The 22,381-nt window shown below is 43.5% G+C and overlaps 1 protein-coding gene across 12 annotated transcripts in view; it reads left to right on the top strand.

The window, feature by feature from the left end:
- Nucleotides 1-22,381, top strand: part of OTUD7A (OTU deubiquitinase 7A) — a 374,921-nt gene that overhangs the window by 291,300 nt on the left and 61,240 nt on the right. For all 12 annotated transcript variants that reach the window (XM_065547661.1, XM_045395224.3, XM_073995374.1 and 9 more), the window contains one exon: nt 1,587-1,805. In XM_065547661.1, coding sequence (XP_065403733.1) covers nt 1,587-1,805 — 219 coding nt within the window. The remainder of the gene's footprint in view (nt 1-1,586; nt 1,806-22,381) is intronic.

The following is a 22,381-nucleotide window of genomic DNA, read 5'->3' on the forward strand; positions in this document are numbered from 1 at the left end:
CTCAGAGGGGCCTTGCAGGAGCACAGACCTCACCAGTGGTCAGGCTGAACTGAACGACAGTGGGAGTCCTTGGGACCTCAGGGAATAGCCTCAGGAATTTGCCACAGGGCTTAGACAATCCTTATTTAGACTTAATTTAGGCAACACAGGCAGCAGGTTTTTGAATAAAACACCAGAGACCGTGCTTTCCGGAGAAAAATGAAAGATCTACCGCCTTGCTAGAAAGACTTCTCCTTACTGAAAACACTGACTGTGAAAAAAGATAACCTATTCCTAACATATATTTAATCTTGTTTTATGTGCAATGTTGGTCATTAGAACACAGGGCTTAGAAAAACAAGCGTGCTTTTGTAGCGCCAAGAGGTTACATCTACTTTCTAGGTAGTTGACTTCCTAACATGGTAACATATTGTACCTTAGAGAAATCCCACACTGCCTTTCTCATTCCCTGGCTGAAAAGCCCAAGAAGAATAAAGCTAGAGGAGAGCATTACTTTTTAGAGTGCTGTGGCAAAAGAATAGCCAGACGGAAGAGAAACACATGGACTGACTGAATATTGTGTGTCCTGGGAGGGCCACGTAGGAGGCATTTATCAGCGTAACTTTAGCAAAACAGCCTGTCTTAAAACCTGAGCCGCTGTGGATGCCTGAGATTGTTTCTTTGCATTAACTGCATAAAGGCATCGAGACAAAGAGCGGTCTGCCTTGTACCATTTAGTCCTGGGAGAGGACAGCTCAGTGGACTCGAGTTAGAGATAACTGCAGACCCAAGAGCAAGCCTGGTGCTCTTCGACAGTGCTGATGTGCAGCTGTACCGTGGGCTCGCAGCTCCCCACTTACTAAGTGCTTTCCTGACTCTTGTGAATAAGTACCACATACCAGGTGATGGTGATTAATCCAGCAGCAGGAAGGCCTGCAGGATAGAACAGGCTTGTAGGATAGAAGGGCTGGTACAGAGAGAATATGGGTGTGCATGTACATGTGTGTATACATATAGTTTGTGCATGTTGTACATGTATGTGCACTGTGTGTCCTGTGTATTTGTGCTGTATGTAGTATGTGCAAATACATCTATATATGTACATGTATATAGTATGTATACAGTCTGTAGTGTATGTACATGGGCATGTGTGTATGTGTGTAGTATATGTGCCTAGTATCTGTATGTATGTGTGTGTGCATGCATGTATGCATATGCTATGTAGTATATGTGCATGTATGTATGCAAGTGGATGTGCAGTGTGTATGTGTCTAGTGTATGCATGCATATGTTCCTGTGTATACTTTTGTATTCGTGTGTGTGCATTTATGTGTGTGTGTATGTGTGCAGTATGTGTATGCACATGTATATCTCTGCTTATAAGTGTGTGCACATGTAGTATATATGTGTGAACATGTGTGGTGTGTTCATATGTGTGCACATGTGTATTGATGTGTGTTGTGTGGTATGTGCATGTGTGTGGCATGTGTCCGTGAATGTGTACCTGTGTGTGTATTGCGTGTGCACAGTATGTGTTTATGTACACACACAGAGCCGCACCTACACCCATTCAGCCCTCGTGGCTATCTTTCCTTCTCCCCCTGCAGAAAAGCGACTTTCCCGGGGGATTTCCCACGCCAGCTCAGCCATCGTCTCCCTGGCCCGGTCCCACGTGGCAAGTGAATGCAACAACGAGCAGTTCCCCCTGGAGATGCCAATCTACACATTCCAGTTGCCAGACCTGAGCGTGTACAGTGAGGATTTCAGGAGCTTCATCGAGCGGGACTTGATCGAGCAGGCAACGATGGTGGCTTTGGAGCAGGCAGGTGAGTTGCCCCTGCCGGCAGGCCCGCGCCCTTTAGGTTTGGTGAATGGTGAGCCGGCCTAACCTACTCTATGAGCAAGAGAAGGACACATGTTCTCAGACACCGGGCAGTTTTCAATTAGGATTCTAGATGCTGCACCGCACCTCCTGCTCTACGGGCCGACAGTGTTCTAGCCAGCATGGGCTGGATAGAGGGGCCGATAACCGGGTGGTGCTGAAATCTCTTGAGTTTTTCCCCTTGCTCCTAAATCCCAGTCCTCCTCTAAGGAGAACCCTATGCTTCTTTGCCTTGCTTCTCTCCGTCCCCAGACAACTCCTCCGTGGGCGTTGAACGAAAGATAGGAAAGACCATGGGCTTTAGAGAAAACAGGAGACCCGTCACTTTCTGTGGACTTGGACAAGTCAGGTGATCTCTCTGAGCCTCAGTTTCCCGATCTGCAAAGATGAGGAGACTGCTGACCCAGCAACACTTTGGGGTACTAACTGACGTGTTCCTTCCTTAGCTGTCGGTTCCCTGCCTGCACTGCCTCTTCCAGCTTCCAGGTTAAGGAAGCATGAAACCTGACCACAGTCTCCTTCTTTCTCCTTAATGTTTCCTCACCGCCTTAACATCCCAATGAAGAAAGCATTCAAGAAGCAAGACAAACTCTCTTCTTTGGAATGTTTAAGGAGAAAATAATGAGTCCAAAACAAAAGTCTAAAACAGATTTAGGTTCTTCCCGAGACAAAGCAATGCCGATTTCACTCATGATCATTCACATTGTAAACATTGCACAATCACGTATCTGTGGGTCTTTGAGGCACGCATGTGGAAGATGTTACGGCTGTCTCCTCAGGCCCACCACGCTCCTTCCAGTGGGGGCCCCGCCTGCCTGCACGGGCTGATGGTGCACATGGAGCATGTCCTCAGCCAGTGGGAAGCCCTGCTTCTGCTGGGGTGGGGAAGCATCTCCTTCCAGTGCTGACCCAGGCTTCAGCCAGCTCTTCATGTCCACTGTGGAGTGGAGCCTCCACTTCCAAGGCTTGGTCCATGGAGCCGTCCCCACATGTGTCGTCCCAGGAGTTTAGGGCTGCAGCCAGCAATGTGCTGTTAGGGAGTAGAGCTTCTCTCGGCCCTCAGCCAAGACCCAATAAAATTACTAAGCACTTTCTAGAGTTTCAGAAGAAGACAGAAGAGAAGTACCTGTAGGTTGGTATGATTCTGATATTGGTGGATGGACCAATCAGGACCCTGGTAGGAAAGAAAAGGCAGCACAAAACTGTGAGATAAAAGGACTCCATAAAGGGACTGCTTTCCAAGGAGTGGGCAGGATTTAAGGACACCAGTGAAAGATGCTGCTATTCCTGGGACTACCATCGGACCTGGCGAAAAGACAAGGGGTGAGAGTGGCTGATGGAGATAGCCACTGGCAGGAGGTGTGGCGTCTGGGAGAGAGAAGATGCTGGGGAAATAAATACTCTGACCACACTCTTCCTCCACCATCCAGGTTCTGACCAGTGCTTCTTAATGGCAGAAGGGCAGACTGCAGGGAGCTCACTGATGTGATCCACACAGGTCACCCTCTGCATACACAGCAGCATGGAGAAGGATAGACAGTAGATCTGTGGGGCCAATGGGAAACATCTAGAAAGTCAATGTGCCGGGAAGTTTTACCAGACCTGGCTTCTGTGTACACGTGTACACCTGCTTTCATGCCATTGCTTGTCATTGTTTGCCCAGGGCTGTTGTCATCTACCACTTTCAAGAGGGAAGGCACAAGATGCATTTAGACAAAGGACGCGATGGTGCTTAGTGGGGCTTATTTGTGTTGGGCAGGCTTGCGGTCAGGTTGCAGCCACAGGACTCACAGAAGCCTCACCAATGGCGTGCTTGGCATTAGAACAGGCTCTACATTCCCAATAGCTGGATCTCATGTTGTGACTGTGGAGAAATTGTTATCTCAGCTTCTTCACAGCCATCAAAAGCAACCCAGTGACTGGCACCCACAGCCTTGCTCTGTCTTACCTCAGCAAGATTCAACAAACATAAAACAATTCAGCTAGATGAGCAATAACGTAAACCACTCACTGTGGGGGCTGGTATCTTAAAGACGCTTCTATATGACTAATTCAGATAAGATATTTTCAATGGAAAAGGCTCACTATTCATAGAGAAGCGGAAATTAGTATTTGTTAAGAAAGAAACAAGTTTCATGGGTTACTGTCTGTTGAATGCTACGGCAGCGCAGACCTTTACACAGCTCCGCACTGACGATGGCTAACAGCTCGGGTGATTGTAGCAGCTGCCTGAGTGCTGTGCTTTGTGGTAAGCACAGTCTCGTGCAAGGTCGTAGGTAGAGCTCACCGTGTTACCTTCTCCTTGAGCCCTACCATGCTTAACAAAAGCCTTCACTTATTTTGAACGTCTTTTCTGTTATTTTTTTCCATATTTTGCATATTAATTTTTATCACTTGTATTTTACTTTCCAGACTAACATTTTAAGATGAGACTCTGACTTCATCCAGTCTTGAGAAAACCTTTTAAAACCCCAAACTTAGTGAGTTAAGATGTTAAATTATGAACAGCCCATTGTTTATGTTGGGCACCAGGAAGAGAACCAACTGGAAGCAGCAGCGGTCAGTGAAGGCAGGAGGCTCAGGCTCCCATCCAGCGGTGGAGAAGCCTCCGCTCACAGCCTACAATCACAGGAGGCCTTGAGGAAGTGGGTCTCACGCTTCAGGGAGTGGTCAAAGGTGCCTGTGGTGCAATTAGCACCTGAAGATCAGGGGTCTGCCTGGGACAGGAGTCCTAGTAGCCAACATGTCTTCCTCATCCCTCGCGCTGAAAAATAACGAAACTGGCTAGGTGTGGTGGCTCACGCCTATAATCCTAGCACTTTGGGAGGCCAAGGCAGGAGAACCACTTGAGCCCAGAAGTCTAAGACCAGCTCGAGCAACATAGTAAGACCCCGTCTCTACAAATAACAAAACAGATTAGCCAAGCATGGTGGTGCACGCCTGTGGTCCCAGCTACTCAGGAGGCTGAGGTGGGAGAATCTCTTGAGTCCTGGCAGTCGGGGCTGCAGTGAGCCATGATCACACCACTGCACTCCAGCCTGGGTAACAAAGCAAGACCCTGACCGCGCCCCCCCCAAAAAAAAAAATAGAAAAAAAAAAAAATAACAGAGGTACACAGACAACTGTGTGTGTGCTCCCTCAGTGGCGTGAAGCAGTCTCTGGCCTGGGTGATAGCGTGAACCTGACCCCCACCCGCCATCCATCTGACTCCTCCGAACTCCTTTCCTCTGCTCTCAAGTGAGGTCTTAGACTAGGTCATTTCTCAGTACCCTGCCATGCTCAGACTCACGTGAAGACCCTCAGCTGGCTGGTGCTAAATGGGTCTCCCACAGCCCCCACCCCATCTGGGTGAGCAGTTTGGTCACTAGAAAGCACTGGCAGCTCCTGCACCTTCCACCCCACAGCCAGGCTCTGCTCCCATGGCCATGTTTCCATCATGTCACTGTCCATGTTTCCATCATGAAATGGCCGTCCAAGAAAGCTGCTCAGTGTTGCTGGGTACAAAGGGTAAATGTCTCTTTCTAATAGCTTAGTGCTTAGAATCTTTATGAATAAACTGTTTATATGCAATATTATTTTACTGAATATATGAGAGATTGAAATACAGATGTCAAAAAATTATTGAGTAAAAAAACAATCCATTTGTTTAAGGGACAGTTCTAGCTGTGCTTGGCAGGAAACATTATCTCTGTCATAAGACTTTGGATGGAGGACTTCCTTTTCCCTTGGGACAGAACATGAACCCAGGGCTCAGGTGGTTCTGAAAATTGGCGAACAATGGCCTTCACTCAGTTAACACTGCCCATGGTCCAGCTGTCCATCCTGGGGCCTGATTCCACTCTGCCGGAGCCCTGCGTGGTATCTGCCTGGCCTCCCGAGCCACATAAGCAGCCCCATCTATTTTTGAGGCCTCTGTGTCAAGTGGAGTGCCAGTCTGGACTCCCATAAAACCCACAGATCTGGGAGACTGGTCTTCCCTAGCCTTCAAACCCTGGAGAGTTCAACCCACTCCCACCCCATGACAGTCTCAGGGCAACAGAAGGGCGAGATCTTCTGGACCTAAAACCAGCTGACCTCCTGAGAGAGGAAGGGAAACACCTTTTGTTTTCTAATGACTAGCCTGCCATTAAGAAGGCAAGAAACCACTGCTTTTGCCATCAGCTGATCCTGCTGCATTTATACAGGAGATGGCTCAGAGACCCGGGTCTCTGGGTTTGGGAAGTTTCATCTGCTGCCTCTGGCAGCAGCGAACCAGCATGTGGGTGAGATGGTGTGGTTCTTCAGTGTGTCTGGGGGCAGAGGGCAGAGGCATTTTTTGTATAATGCAGGAGTCACTGCATACATGGGAGGTGGAAACACAGATGTTGAGAAATCTCTAGACACACCTTTGAGTTGTGCTCCAGGGGAGGATAATTGGATTGAGGGGAATCTGCTGGGGAACCTGCCAGAGAATCGTAAGCTACAGAGGAGGCTGGCAGGCTTCCGAGTCAGCCCAACCCTGGCTGGGGGCCCGGATCAGCACGGGGAGCTTGACCATGTCACTGGACCGGCTTGAGCCTCACTTTCTTCCCTCTGAAAGTCAGAGATGTGTAATGGCGGCCAAATGGAGACAGAGTGACCCAGTGTCATCCTGTGTTGAATGCCCACAAAATGCCCCATCCAGGTCTGGGGTTACCTCCACACTCCAGGCAGATGAAACCCCTGCACTTAGGGAGGTGAAATTCCAGTGGAAGAAAGCCGGTACAAGGGGAGCATGAACACGAGGTGGGGCCTCAGCGGCTGCTCTGAGGGGATTAGGAAGGAAGGTGAGGGAGTCCCAGGATGCCGCTGGAGGGCAGGGAGGGAGGCAGCAACAGACATGTGCCGGCCCAGCTTTCCTGACGGAGGGAGTCTAGCGTCAAAGTCTTGGCATATTTAAGGAAGCCAGTATCACTGAGCTGGTGGAGCAAGGGCGAGAGGATTTGGAAAGGAGGGCAGGAGAATGGGAGCGGGGCCCTAGGGAGCCTCATATGTCCTTTGGGCTTCACTGTAGGTAGACACACAGCCCCTGGAGGGTTTTGAGCAGGGAGCTGTTGCGTCTTGATTCACATCTGACGGATTCTGGCTGCTCGAGAATGGACTATGGGGTGGTAAGAGAAGAAGCTAGAAGAGGAGGGAGAGGCGGCTGCTGCAGACCAGGGCAGGGAGAGGTGGCTGGCAGAGTCGTGGGGGTGGTGGTGCAGGTGAGGGGCAGTAGAGAGACCCGGCTGTGGGGTATATTTTGAAGGCAGACCTGCAGGCCATGACAGTGGAGGGCTGGGGCTAGGGCAGGCAGGGAGGAGTCCAGCATGGCCCTAAGAATGTTGCCCTGAACATGTGGGTAGACAATGGTACCTGAGGAGATGGAGACTCCTGGAGGAAGGGCAAGATCGAGGGGGGGCGAAGAAGAAACCAGCACCGTCAGGCAAAGCCTGAGACTGTAGTAAGACTTGTAAAGTTGCTGTCCAGATGAACATGAGGGTCTGGAGTCACAGAGAGCTCTGAGGCGTGAATGTGGATGTGGAGTTAGTGCCCTAAGGTGAGACCTGTGGATGGAGTGAGCTCCTCGTAGGACCCTGCGGTGCACCTTGCCTCCAGCCTGGCTCCATGCAATGGTGAGCATGAGTTGGACACACTTGTCTGGAGCATGGACAGAAAACAGAAGCCGTCCAAAGAATCAGGCTGGGGCCCTGCAGTATTGAGGGCTCCGGAACAGGAGCCAGCAGAGGAGGCTGGGAATGTGTGGGCCTGGGAAACAGGGCGAACCAGCGGTGGATAGTGACCCTGACACCCAGGGTGGAAGGTGTTTCAAGAAGGGAGCAATTTGTGGTGCCAAATATGCCAGTAAGTCAGTGTGCACTAGAAACGGACCGCTGGGTTTGACTGCGAGGCCAGGGTTCTCAGGGAAGCCATGCTGCACTGTGTTTGATGTAGAGAACTGCGAGGCCAGGGTTCTCAGGGAAGCCATGCTGCACTGTGCTTGATGCAGAGAAAGGTCAGGAAGTGGCTTTCCTTCCCCTTCTCCTTATAGATCTCACCATCGGCTGCTGTGAGTCATCTCTTTCCTCCAGCTTTTACACTCTCTTGCCCTCCATCTCATGAGGCTTCCATTGGTCTCCTAGCTACCTGGGACCATTCCTTGCTTCCAAAGGCAGCTCCTCCCATTGCTAGTTACCAAATTTGCCTTCCGATCCTTGCTGTGCTTTGGAGCTTCCTCCACCCATCAGTCAGGCAGAGTCGCAGCTCTGAAATCCCCGTAGGCAAGCCTGGAAATACCATGTTCCTTTGTGGGTGGGGTGCAGCGTTGGGCAGCCCTGAGCACAGGGCCTGGGCCAGAGTGTGGGAGGGACAGAGGCCAGGGTTCACATCGCGGTGTGGTGGTCACAGCGTGGTTCCTGTGCAGCCCCCTGAGGGGGCATCAGGCTCTCCTCTGTGACGCAGTGATGAAGCAGCCCACCTTGTGGGGCTACCGTGAAGAGGAACTGAGGTCATGTGTGCACAGGGCTGGTTGCATACTCAACATCAAGTAAATGGCCTCCTCTACTCATTTTTTATTTTCATAGAGTGGTATTTCTTATTTTTCTTCCTTAAACTTTTTGCTATAAATAATTTAAATTGTGACTAAATACTGTTATCTTCTCACGCATGACAATTATTCATTCATTTAGTAAACGTTGATTGAGCACTTATGGTGTCTCAAACCCTATTGTCATAGCCCATTTGCATTGCTCTAAAGGGATACCTGAGACCAGGTAAATTATAAAGAAAAGAGGTTTATTTGGCTCACAGTTCTGCAGGCTGTACAAGAAGCATGGGGCCAGCATCTGCTTCTGGTGAGGGCTTCAGGAAGCTTCCAGTCCTGGCAGAAGGAGAAGGGGAAGCAGATATGTCACATGATGAGAAGGGGAGCAAGAGAGGAGGAGGTGCCAGACTCTTTTTAACAGTCGTCTCATGGGAACCAATAGAATGAAAACTCATTACTGCGAGGATGACCCCCCACCATTCATGACGAATCCAACGCCATGACCCAAACACCTCCTGCCAGGTCCCCCTCCAACACTGGGGATCACATTTCAACATAGATTTGCAGGGGAAAAACATCTCAAACTGTATCAACCACCAGTATTATCAGGGACAACCAAGACGAGGAACACAAGGCCCCTGCCCCAGAGCAAAGGATGTAAAGGTAACACCGCAGTCCCGTGGCAGGAGCTCTCACAGAAGCACGTGCAAGGCACAGCGATGCCCAGAGAGGGGACGTCCGAGGGCCCAGGTGGGGAGGGTGCAATCCAGTGATATGAAAAGGAGTCACAGAGTCACATTTAGGGCAAGAATCCCCTCATCTTTCTGTTAGAGAATTGTCATGTTTTGTTTTCTTTCATCGAAATGTCGTGGGGTGATGAGCAAAAAGACATCTGATTTTAAAGTGTGTGGTAACCATCTGCTCCCAAGCTGAAGTTAATTGGTCCCATTATCACGGATGAATCAGAGACTGTTGCTCAGAAAAGTCAGAAGAAGTGACTAATAGCTCCCCACATGTGAAACCACCCGTCTCCCTCTGTGGTGTTCACCTGCGATTTTCTTATTTGCAGAAGCTCAAGTTCTCAAGCTATTCCCAATGCCAGTGCCCGGTCTTGTTCCTGTTCTGCGGTTATGTCATGGGGAGATGGGAATGACCACTCTGTCAAAGCCAGGAATAGAAACATGGAACCATGAACTTTTTGCATGTTCCCAGTTGCACTCCTTGTATGGAGCATACCTTTATCTTGGGCACCCCACTCTGGGTTCTGCGGGATGTTAGAATAGCACTGGGCCATGAAGGGGTCTCCAGAGGCTGGAAAGTGCTGGCATTTACCATGGCTGGGCCATCTTTTCAGGGCGGTCACACCTGGTTTACAGCCCAAGGAGTGCTCTCAACTGGGTAAGAGTCTTAACTTCTGGAAGCCAGCTTACATCAAACCACTAAGCCTTGCCCTCCATCCACCCAGCTGCTCTAACAGGCTGCACCCTGCCTGCGTGCCCTCTCCTGAGTGTGCACGGTCTCAACAGCCTGGGCTACACTGTTATCTGCACAGGTTACAGGACCTGTCTGCTTGCCCTTGAGCACTCAGGTGTTTCTTTGTGCATAGCTCCCCTTAGCAGCATGCACTTCAGGGACACGAGTAAACCTCCCAGACACCTGCTGAACACTCCCGGGATACGCCTCCCTGGATACGCATGCAAAATGAATGGACAGAATTCCTATTTAAATATCCTTGGGCTAAAGGACGCTGTCTGTGTTTCTATTGCTGCCTAACAAATTACCACACATTTGGCAGTTTAAAACAGCACAAGTGTATCATCCCACAGCTTCCGGGGGCCAGACGTCTGCTGTGCTTTAGCTCGGTCTCAGACTCTGCTCAAGAGTCTTTCAAGGCTGAAATTAAGGTGTCTTCTGGCTCTGTGCTCATCTAGGGGTGGATCCATTTCTGAGTTCCCTGCTGTTGGCAGAATTTAGTTACTTGCGGCTGAATGACTGAGGTCCCATTTTCTTGCTAACTGTTGGCTCCTAGAGAGTACCCAAGAGACTCAGAAGTAATACAGGTTCACTGTGCGCTGCTTCCTTGCCAAGTCTCATGCATGTGTACAGGTTACACAAAGCAGGTGTCTTACAGACACTCAGTGAGGGACAATAGCAGCCTAGGGTTCAGGGCAAGACAGTCACACAAGGCTTAGGACAGCTGCCCAGGGTGCATGCTGTCTTGTGCTGCAGCTGAGGGACCCGAGAAAGCAGCCTGCTGTAGGTTTTATACCTGGGGGATACAGTCATTATTGGGCTAAAACATTGAAATACATCCTGTTCTCAGAGGAACCAGAACAGAGTCCAGACTGTTCCAGCCAGTTTTCCATGATCTCAGGATACTGCATTCCCAGCACATTCTTTTTTTTTTTTTTTTTTTTTTCTGGAGACAGGGTCTCCCTCTTGTCGCACAGGCTGGGGTGCAGTGGCGCGATCTCGGCTCAGTGCAACCTCTACCTTCTGGGTTCAAGTGATTCTCCTGCCTCAGCCTCCCGAGTAGCTGGGACTACAGGCGCCCACCACCATGCCCAACTAATTTTTGTATTTTAGTAGAGTATTTTGTATTGAGTAGCATGTTGCCTACAGTAATTCTTGAGAACTACAGGCAAGAAACGGGAAAGAACGGGGTCAGTCCAAAGCCATCCAGGACCCCACACCAGGTCCTTGCCGTCTGGCTCTCTTCACATGGCATAGCAGTGAAGTTGTTTAGTGCTTCAGGTTGTTTACTGTTTGGCATGGCAGTTGTTTACTGCTTCAAGACCAGCCAGAGAATCTCTCCTCTCTCCCCTCTCCCCCTTTCCCTCTTCCCTCTTCCCTATTCCCTCTACATTCTACCAGCTACCCTTTCTCTGTAAATCTCTGATTTCCTTTTCTCTAACCACTGAACCCTCTTCTAAAAAGGTCCGCAGAGTAGGTCAGACCAACCCAGAATAATCTCCCTTTTGGTCAACTCAGAGTCAGGGAAGAATAAAGTAATGACAGCTGCAAAATCCCCTCACTTTACCCCATATCGTAACCTAATCACAGGAGTGACATCCCTTCGGAGTCACAGGTTCCACCTACACCCTAGGGGAAGGGATGACACAGGAGTCCATCCCAGGAGGTGGGAATCTGGGGACCACTTTAGAAGTCTGCCTGCCACAGATGCAGTGTCATTACTTGCAATATGATAATTCTTCTATGCGAAAAGATCCAGAATGAGAGATTAAGTCATACTGAATATGTTGTGGTCAGGGGAATTTTCTTGATTTCCTGTTGTGCTACTTTGAACCATTTCACTTGGATTGGTATGCTTGCCTAGAGGCACATGCATTTGGACTGAATTCTTTCTTTCTTTCTTTTTTTTTTTTTTTTTTTTTTTTTTTTGAGACAGGGTCTCTCTCTGTCTCCCAGGCTGAAGTGCAGTGGTACGATGTCAGCTCACTCCAGCCTCTGTCTCCCGGGTTCAAGCAATTCTCCTGCCTTAGCCTCCCAAATAGCTGGGATTACAGGCATACACCACCATGCCCGACTAATTTTTATATGTTTGGTAGAGACGGGGTTTTGCCATGTTGGTCAGTTTGGTCTTGAACCCCTGGCCTCAAGTGATCCCCCTGCCTCGGCCTCCCAAAGTGCTGGGATTATAGGCGTGAGCCACTGCATCCGGCCAGAATTCTACTCTTGATGGTTTCACATTTCAAACAGTGTGTCTCTGAGCCATCCAAAGACATCATACCCTTTGACTGGGCTCTTTTGACAGTCAGAACCATGGATCTGGTCATCTGGGATGGGATGGGGGTAGGCACTATGACAACTGTGCTTTTGATAATAGCAGCCTTCACATATTGGGGATCTCCTATGTGCTAGGTGTATTGTACGCCATTAATTATGTCCAGATCTCACATCGGCTGCATGCAATTGCCAAGATGCTCTTCATTTTACAGATCAGGAAGAAGAGACTTGGGGAAGCAGAAGGGTTTGCCCATGACTGCCTGGCTGTGAAATGTCCTCATCCTGCCCATGCCACGGGACCTCCTCAGTTCAGCTCAGAGCCTTGGGAACTGTCACCCTTTCCCTCAGGATATTTTCTGCCGCATGACCCATTCCAAATATGAATTGCATGATTTATGGGATTTTCTTAAAAGAATAAATCACCAATACCAGAGAAAATCTCCAAAGGAACACTCTTTGAGAGGCCAAATAGAAAACCAGCAGCCAAGTTACACAATTCTAGAGGGACACATTGCTGAGGGCACCGCGCAGGACCATCTGACAGAGGCAGAGTGAAGGGGGGTGGCACAGGGGGCCCACAGATGACGGGGGTGGCCCGGGCGGTACCACAAATCACAACAGTCCCCTAGATTTACATTTAGCGCTCCTCACACAGAGTGGCTGATCCCAAAGTCCTGTCAGGAAGAAAATCAAATCAGGTTATCACATTTTTAGGAGTATATGGTACATACAGAATAACAGTTCACAAGCCCAGGCGACTTCACACCAAGCGTCGTGAGAAGCTCGCCTTGCGGCAGTTCCTGCACAGCTGAGAAGGCGTAAAGGAGGAAGCATTTTGACCATTTTTGTGACTGACTGTTACATATTAACCATCTTTTTAGGGCAAATAGAGTTAGTTGTTTAAGCTGATTTGTGTACAGTTGGTTCGCTGAATCATGCGGACTAGCCTACGTTTTGTGTTTTGTTTATGATTAGAGCTAATATTTCAGGGAAATCAGGATGACTTAAGTTTTGGCTACATGGTTATAGGTGGTTGGCCTTGGGGTGTGTCTGAACTGAGGCCTCTATTTTTATTTTTCTCTAACAGTCCTGTAAAATGCAGGGATACCTAATGTTGCCGATGTGCTATTACCCACCAAGACTGAAGTTTGGAAGTCGTGATAAATCTGCTGTAACAGAGCTCATAAGATCAAAAAATATTCATTAAGTCACTATTGCATTGTCATTGTGTTCTCACTTGTATTTTTGTGGGGAAGAAATAGCATCAAAAGAGTTCTGTTTGTTAATCTAGGTATTGGAAATGAAAAGCAAGTGTTCAGGTGGGAGTTAAGGAAGGGTTAGAAAATAGAACCTTTAGATGTCTTAAGAAGTGATAAAATAAAACTGACAGTGTATCAGATCCATGAGAAGCCAGCCTGTTCAACAATTCTGGGTAAAAATAAGAAAAATGTGATGTTAAAGCATATATTAGTGACAATATATATTCACAGTTTTATGTTGTAGCCTTGTTTATAGACTCAGTCAGCATCTAAGGTACCCCTTCAATATTTCAGACATACTCTTTTGCATTTTATGGGAAAAATAAGATGAGGTGGAAATATTTGCAAATTGGGGTTTTCTAAAGACATTCCATCCAGCAAATTCACCACCTGAATCCTTTCTTTTGCCTTCAAAATGTCATCTCAGGTACAAGCAGCTTCCAGCTCTCTTTTCCCTTATAGCCATCTCTGGAGCTAGACCCATCACCCTTTCATTGTTTTAATTCCTTATTGAAACGTTCATGTGGAAAAGTGTGCAAATCATAAGTGTAGAACAGATCACATCCTTTAACAAGGACTCAGACAAGAAACTCACATCAAGGAAACTGACTTCTTACAGCATGGATTTATTTTGCCTCTTTTTGAGCTTTAAATAAATGGAATCATGCATGGGTTAAGTTCTGGATTCTTTCACTTAACATTAAGCTTATGCAATTCATTCATAGAGTTGTGTAATTACCATACAGCTTATTTATTCTCATTGGTATATTGCATTGCAATGCATGCATGTATTACAAATAACCTTTCCATTATGTTATTGATGGATTTTTTGGTATCTTAGCTCAGGCTAACATAACAAAATACCATAGACCAGGTGACTTAAATGACAGAAATTTATTTTCTCACAGTTCCAGAGGCTAGAAGTCCCAGATCAAGGTACTGGCCAATTCAGTTCCTTGTAAACGGCTGCCTTCTCACTGTATTCTCACATGGTCTGTCTTCAGTGCATGCCTTGGGGTGGGGGACAGTTTGAGAGTTGAAGCTCTCTAGAGTCTTTTATACAAACACTAATTCTGGGAGATCAGGGCTCCACCCTTATGACCTCGTTTAATGAATTTCAATTACTTCCTTGAAGTCCTCACCTTCAAATATAGCCACACTGGTGATTAAGATTTCCGTATGTGAATTTGGAGGGGATACTTTCAGTCCATAGCGAGCTGTTGCAACTTTGTCATTATTATAATAAATAGTGGTGCTGTGAACATTCTTGTACAGGTTTCTGGTAAGCCATGAACACATTTCTAAAGATATATACAGTCATCCCTCAGTATCCTTAGGGAATTGGTTCCAGGACCCTCTAGATACTGAAATTCTCAGATGTTCAAGTTCCTTGTTGGTGTGCTATTTGCATATAACCTACTCACACTTTCCCATGTATTTTAAATCATCTCTTGATTACCTGTAACACCTAAAACAATGCCTACATCATTTCATCCATGTGGATTTGACATATTATTTGGCACAAAGCAAATTCAAGATTTGTTCTTTGGAACTTCATGGAATTTTTTTTCTGGATTATTTCTATCAGCAATTGGTTGAATTCATAGATTCGGAACCCACAGATACAGAGGGTTAATTGTACCTAGGAGTGACATTGCTGGGTCATAGGATTTACATATGTTCAGCATGGTAACAGTTGTCCAATTAGTTTTCCAGAGTGGATGTACCAGTTTGCTCTTCCTCCGTTGAGGGTTCCAGTTGGTCCATGTTTTTTGTTTCTTTGTTTTAGTTACTGTGTTGGAAGTGTAGGAGTATCCACACAGTGGTTTTAATTTTTATTTTCTGAGGACTAGTAAAATTGGGTACTTTTCATGTTGTTGGCCATTTGCATATCCTCTTTTGTTGGGTGCCTTTTCAGGTTTGTTTGTTACCCATTTTTGAGATTGCCTCTTTGATTGACTTGTGGGAATTATTTATACATTGTAGAAATGGGACCTTTGTCAGATGTGTATTGCCAATATCTTTACCCACCCTACTGGTTGCCTTTTCACTCTCTGACTGATATACTTTAATGAACAGAAGATCATAACTAAAATAGTTCAATTTACCTTTTTTTCCCTTTACTTGAGAGCCTCTATTTCAGCTTAAGAAACCTTTGCCCAACCCAACATCCTGAAAATATTATCCTGCCTTTCATACTTAAATCTATAATCCACCTAAAAGTGATTTTCATAAATGATGTGCTATGTAATGAGAGTCCATTTTCCTGTATATTCATCAACCTGACCTGGTACCATTTATTGAAATCATCCTTTCTTTATCATGCTGCAGTGTAACCTTGAGATACAGCAGGTGAGGTGACTGTGTAGGTGTGGGTCTGATTCTGGGTCTGCTCTGTTGCATCAACAATTTTAATGTTATTCTTCTTTATCATTCAGTTTAAATCATTTTAAATACTTATTATAATTTTTCCTGAGTCATAAGTTACTTAGAAATATGTAGCTGAATCACCACGGGGCTATTTCTAGGTTTTTTTTTCTAGCTTAATTCTTCTGTGGTCAAGTAATGTACAATGAATGATTTCAGACATTTTAAATTTGTTGAGACTTGCTTCATGACCCAGCATATAATTATGCTTAATAAATATTCTATGTGCACTTGAAAAAAAATTTGAATTCTGTCCTTCTTAAGTATAGTACTTTTTAAATATGTTAATTATATCAAGTTTGTTAATTTTGTTGCTCAGATCTTTTCTATTCTTCACTAAGTTTTTGTCCACTTATTCTACCAGCTGTTGAACAGGGTGTGTTAAGGTCTTCTCCTATGATTGTGTTTCTCTGTTTCTTCCTTAGTTATCTTTTGCTTTATATATTTCAAAGCTGTGTTAGTGGGTGCATAGACATTTAGAATTATTATACCATCCTGGTACATTACTACTTTAGTTTTGTTGTTAGATGCAGGCCTGATGGCAGCAAAGTCACAGGTTTTCATTTGTCTGAAAATGGCATTATTTTACCTTCATAATTAACAGCTAGTTGTAGGCTTTATAGACCATGTAAGTTCTCTATCACATATTCATTTTCTCTTTCTCTTTCCCTTCCCTCTATGCCTCTTATAGACCAAAGTTTACTGACTCCTGATCTATATTATTTTCTCCCTCTACTTTGGATTTAATCACTGTTCTTTTATAACTTTGTAACATGGATGCTTAATTCATTAATTTCTAGCTTTTCTTTTTTTCTTTTGCAAGTATTTAAGGTTATTAATTTCTTTCTTCATGCTATTTTAGCTATATCCCCAAAATTTTGGAATGTAATGTTCTTGTTATTACATAGTTTCAAAATATTTTCTGATTTTCATTTTGGTTTATTATTTGACCCATGAATTATTGTAAGTGCTTCTTTGTTTGCAAGTATGTAGAAACTATTAAATATTTTTAGTTATTTTTATTATTGATTTCTTAATTCCATTGTGGACAAAGAGCATTGTCTGTATGATTTGAAATCTGTTGAGAACTTTGCTTCATGATTCAGAATATGATCAGTTTTTTTAAATCATTTCATGTGTGCTTGAAAATAATGTTTAGTCTTCTGTGTTGGCAACATTGTATTGTATTTGTCCATTTGGTCATTTATTATGTTTTTCACATCTTCTGTACATTTATTGGTTTATTTTTTACTTTTTCTCTCAATTACTGATACAGATGTGTTAAAATCTCTCATCACGATTGGGTACTTGTCTATATCTCCTTTTATTCCTATGGATTTTTAATCCTGTATAAATATAATGCCATGTTATTGAATGCAGCAGTTAAACTGATTTCTTCCTCATGTCATGGAGCAGTTGAACAGTGTAGAGGGTGTTTACTTAATTCTGCTACTGCTTTTTGCCTTTTGATTTATTTTATCTGCTATTGATTCAGCTATGTTAGCTTTCCGTAAGTTAAAACATTCCTGATGTACCATTTGCCACCTTTCATACCTTTACCTATAACACTTTTGTATTCCTGTGTTTTAGATTTCTCTCTCGCAAGCTGCATGTAGTTAATTTATTCATAAAATCAGTTTCACGACCTTTGTCTTTTAACAGGTGCATTTATTTTTAATGCAACTATCATTTTCCCCCATTCAATGTGGTGTTTATTCTCTCCTTACAAATCTTCTTTTAAATCAGTTAAATATCGTTTAATCATGTCTTTTTAAAAATTCTACAATTTTGAAGTTATACCCTCTCTTTCCATTATTTTAACATCTTAACCTACATTAAGCCCAGGCAACACAGAGACCTTGGAGTAGTTTAGTTTTATTCATCCCTATTCTCTCCTGTTTTGTAAGTTGTTGTCATTTATTTTAATTCCATACTTTTAATCTCATCAGACATTCATGTTTTATATGTCAACATTCATTTCGATTTACCCATGTGCTTACCTTTTTTGTTTCTCCTCGTTTCTTCTTGCGTGTCAGATCTTCCTTCTGTTTGAAGTTCATCCTTTACAGTTTTTTTAGGTGAGTGCTAATTTTACTCTCTCAGTTTTTGTCAGTCTTAAAATGCCTTTGTTTTGCCCTCATTTTTTTTAAAACATTTTTCATGGGTATAGTATTATAGATTGCCAGTTATTTTCATTCAGCACATTGGAGATTTTTTTGTGGGGGGCTTCTGCTTTCCATTGTTTCTTTTAAGAGGTAGGCTGTCAGTCTATCACTCCTTTGAAGATCATTTGTTTTTCTCTTTCTCTAGCTGCTTTAAGATCTTCTCTCTCTGTCTTTTATATTGTGCAGTCTCACTAGGATATGTTAAGAAAGACATTAATTTTGTCGTTCTTACTTAGAATGTCTTAGACTTTTTAAATCTGTGAGTTTATTTTTACATACTTCTTTTGGAAAATCCTCAGTCAGTATTCAATCTTGCCTGATTCATTCGTTTCTGAATTTTGATTGGACAATGTTAGATCTTTTCAGTCTATTCTTATGTCTCATAAACTCTCTTGCATATTTTCTCTTTCCCTCTTAGTTGCTTCTTACTTATCTTCAAGTGTATTAACTTTTTTCTTCAACAATGTCTAACCTGATATTAAACTGATTCTTACTTTTTTACTTTAATTTTTATATCTTTCATTTTAAGTTCTATATGTGTTTTCCAAATCTGCTTCTTATTCTTTGGTCATATTTTGTTTAATTCTTTTGTGTATTTTAAACATTTTTAACATACTTGTTTACAGTTTCTAGCTAATCATTTTAACCTCAAGTTTATAGGAATCTATAAACTGTTGATATTGTGTGTATGACTGTTATTCACAATGGCTTGTTTCCTGTTGTATTTGTAATTTTGGGTCGTGAGCAGGATGTTATCTGTGGGAATCTCGTGTGGCCTGTGTTGAGAGTGTACTTCTCTTAGAGAGATTGTTTTTGTTTTTGTTTGTTTGTTTGTACCAGTTTCCCAAGAGAAATTACCTTTGGTACTTAGAACCAATTTTATGTTAATTTCTTGGCTTAGTGGTTCCAAGCCACAAATCAATTTTAGCTCAAATCTTCATGAGAGTCAACATTTCCGGGAGAAGTTTTTATTTTCCTCTGCTAAGCCTAGGCTAAAAGAGACAAATTTTCTTCCCAGCTACCTTTGCCAGAGCAAAATTATTTCTAATCTTTGCATTCAGGATATAGTTTTTGAGGGTCCTAACTCTATGTGAAAGGAAAAGGCCATCCCCAGTCCCAATTCTCCACATTTCAGGGTCTCCAGCCTTTTATCCAGTTCTTGTGAAGTGATTAAACAGTTAAATGTCTTCACTCATTGGCAGTTGCTGGTTTGGTGCATACTAATTTCCATTCCATATTTATTTTTGGTTGTTGGAGATTTACTACACTTTCTTTCAAGCTTGGATATACATTTGAAAGGATTATTGAAAATAAGTATTTTTATTTTCTGACCTCTTTTCCTCTTTAAATCTGTGCCCTCCTGCTCATCTTAGGGAAGGGGATTTCTCTTTTCAAATGACCAGAGACAAAGCTTTCAGCCCCTACTTTATCTGCAGTGCTACACACATCCGTACAAGATCTTATTTTAAATTATTTTTTGCTAAATATTACAGGGAAATCAAGAATAATAAGTATGGCGTAACTAACAGAAGTAAAAATCGATAGGGTTTGTAGGGATATAAGAAATCTTTTTTTGGTTTTAAAAAGTGCTTTCTTTGGTTCATTAGGCTTAACACCTAAAGGCCAGGTCTTTCCTCACATTCCTCACATGGTTCCTTTTCCCTGAGATCTACTCAACTTTTTTCTTTAAATCTTCTTTATCCTAATACTACAATCTAACCAATGATTGTAGGCAAAAAAAATTAACATGCTGTATTTAGATGTCTACCCAATTCAAGAGTGTAATTTGCATTTCTGAGAACCTCTGGACAGTGCTTCTCAGCAATCTCTGTTGAAGGACAACTCTTTTCTTTAGATTTCCAATTCACTGTCTCCCTATGCTTCTATGAAATTTAATGAAAATATTACAACAAAGCCCATTGCTATAAAAGCTCCTAAACACTTCCTCCCACTTTCTGTACTTGCCTCATTGTGCACCAGCTGACCTCCCTTTAAGCAGCACCAGGCACTCTGTGTGCAAAAGCTTCCCTTTATTTGCAGTTCATAGTCTTTCTTGCATGAACGTCAGAGTAATTGTGCTTACTCTGAAAAGGACTTTGGTGTATAAAGGTACCTTTTGAGCCAAAGCATTTTGGTTCATGCATTCGTTCATTCATTAGCATATGCATAAATATACTCCTTTAGTTAACTCAGTATTTTGAACCTGTATATGCATAGCACGTATATGGTACTTTCTATATGCCACGCCCTATCCTAAGTACTTTCCCAATATTAAATAATATAATATTCATAAAAACTCTGTTAGATAAGGACTATTATTATCTCCATTTTTAAGAACTGAGGACTGAAACATAGAGTGATTAAGTAACTTGCTCAACACTACACTGCTAAGAAGTAGTGGAACTGAGATTTGAACCCAGGAAGTCTACCTCCAGCTTCAGTGCCTAACCAGTCGGCTGACTGCCTCTCTAATGACTAGCTTAGACACTCTAATCCAGATTCTGCAAGGGTAGGTGTTCCAGAACTCACTTTATTTCATCCTCATTTTCAACTTGAATCAGTTGGTCATTATTGCACAGACCTCTGAATTGAAAACGGAAATCAGGCCTTCCACCTCGTTTGTGGGAAGAATGATGATTGGTTAGTGTGCCTGCCATGGAAAGTGTGGTGATTTTTCAATGCTACCTGCTATGGTGTAGAGGGGATTGACAGAAGATACTTCAGAGAAGTCACCTATTAGCTTCAGGGCTCTGTGCCTTCAAAAAAATTGAAAATTATAACCAAACTGTAAAAATTTCAACTCAATCTATTGAAAAAGCAGAAAAATTTAGTCAAACTAGTATTAGTTTGCGTTAGTTAGATTCCCCCAAAATATTTTTAACTGAATTCAACCCATTTTTAAAACGTAATCGAGACAAATGAGTTAATTTACGTAGAAATTGTCTTTGGCACCAGAACAGAATGTCTCCATTGTAAGACTATGGAGTAAACCCACATGCCATTTCTTTCATCTTGAACATCTTCAAATCTACGGGAAAGTTGAAAGATGAGTAATATCTTGCACAAAAAATCACCAATTTTCAGGACTTTGTCACATTTGCTTTATCTCTCTTTATATGTATGGAAGTACATAGACTTCTTCTGAATCATTTGAATGTGTATCACGAATACTTCACTTCTTCTGAAAATAAAGACATTCTCCTGTATGACTAAACAACATTATAAAATTAGCACTAACTTAGTAATGTCAACTAGTAGAGTCCATACTCAGATTTTTCCAGTTGGCCCCAAAATCACTTTTGTAATTTATTTTCATTCCAAAACGCAATTTTTTAAATTATACTTTAAGTTCTAGGGTACATATGCACAGCGTGCAGGTTTGTTACATATGTATACATATGCCATGTTGGTGTGCTGCACCCATTAACTCGTTATTTACATTAGGTATATCTCCTAATGCTATCCCTCCCCGCTCCCTCCACCCCACAACAGGCCCCAGTGTGTGATGTTCCCCTTCCTGTGTCCAAGTGTTCTCATTGTTCAGTTCCCACCTATGAGTGAGAATATGCGGTGTTTGGTTTTCTGTTCTTGTGATAGTTTGCTGAAAATGATGGTTTCCAGCTTCATCCATGTCCCTACAAAGGACATGAACTCATCCTTTTTTATGGCTGCATAGTATTCCATGGTGTATATGTGCCACATTTTCTTAATCCAGTCTGTTATTGATGGACATTTGGGTTGGTTCCAAGTCTTTGCTATTGTGAATAGTGCCACAATAAACATACGTGTACATGTGTCTTTACAGCAGCATGATGTATAATCCTTTGGGTATATACCCAGTAATGGGATGGCTGAGTCAAATGGTAATTCTAGTTCTAGATCCTTGAGGAATCGCCACACTGTCTTCCATAATGGTTGAACTAGTTTACAGTCCCACCAACAGTGTAAAAGTTTTCGTATTTCTCCACATCCTCTCCAGCACCTATTGTTTCCTGACTTTTTCATGATTGCCCTTCTAACTGGTGTGAGATGGTATCTCATTGTGGTTTTGATGTGCATTTCTCTGATGGCGAGTGATGATGAGTATTTTTCCATGCGTCTGTTGGCTGCATAAATGTCTTCTTTTGAGAAGTGTCTCTTCATATTCCTGTGCCCACTTTTTGATGGAGTTGTTTCCCAAAACCCAATTTTATGCATTACATTTGGTTGTTATGGCTCTTTATTCGCTTTTTTAAAAACGTTCTCTCTTCTTTTGTTTTTCATGAAAATTGATATTTTAAGATTCCCAGCCAGTTCATGTAGAATGCTCACATCTCATTGTTGAATGCCCCAGTGGGGTTAATCCCTCACCCTTCTCCCAAGTGTAGACCTCTGGGCCATA

This window comes from Macaca fascicularis, chromosome 7, assembly GCF_037993035.2.
Source record: "Macaca fascicularis isolate 582-1 chromosome 7, T2T-MFA8v1.1".
Taxonomy (NCBI): Eukaryota; Metazoa; Chordata; class Mammalia; order Primates; family Cercopithecidae; genus Macaca; species Macaca fascicularis.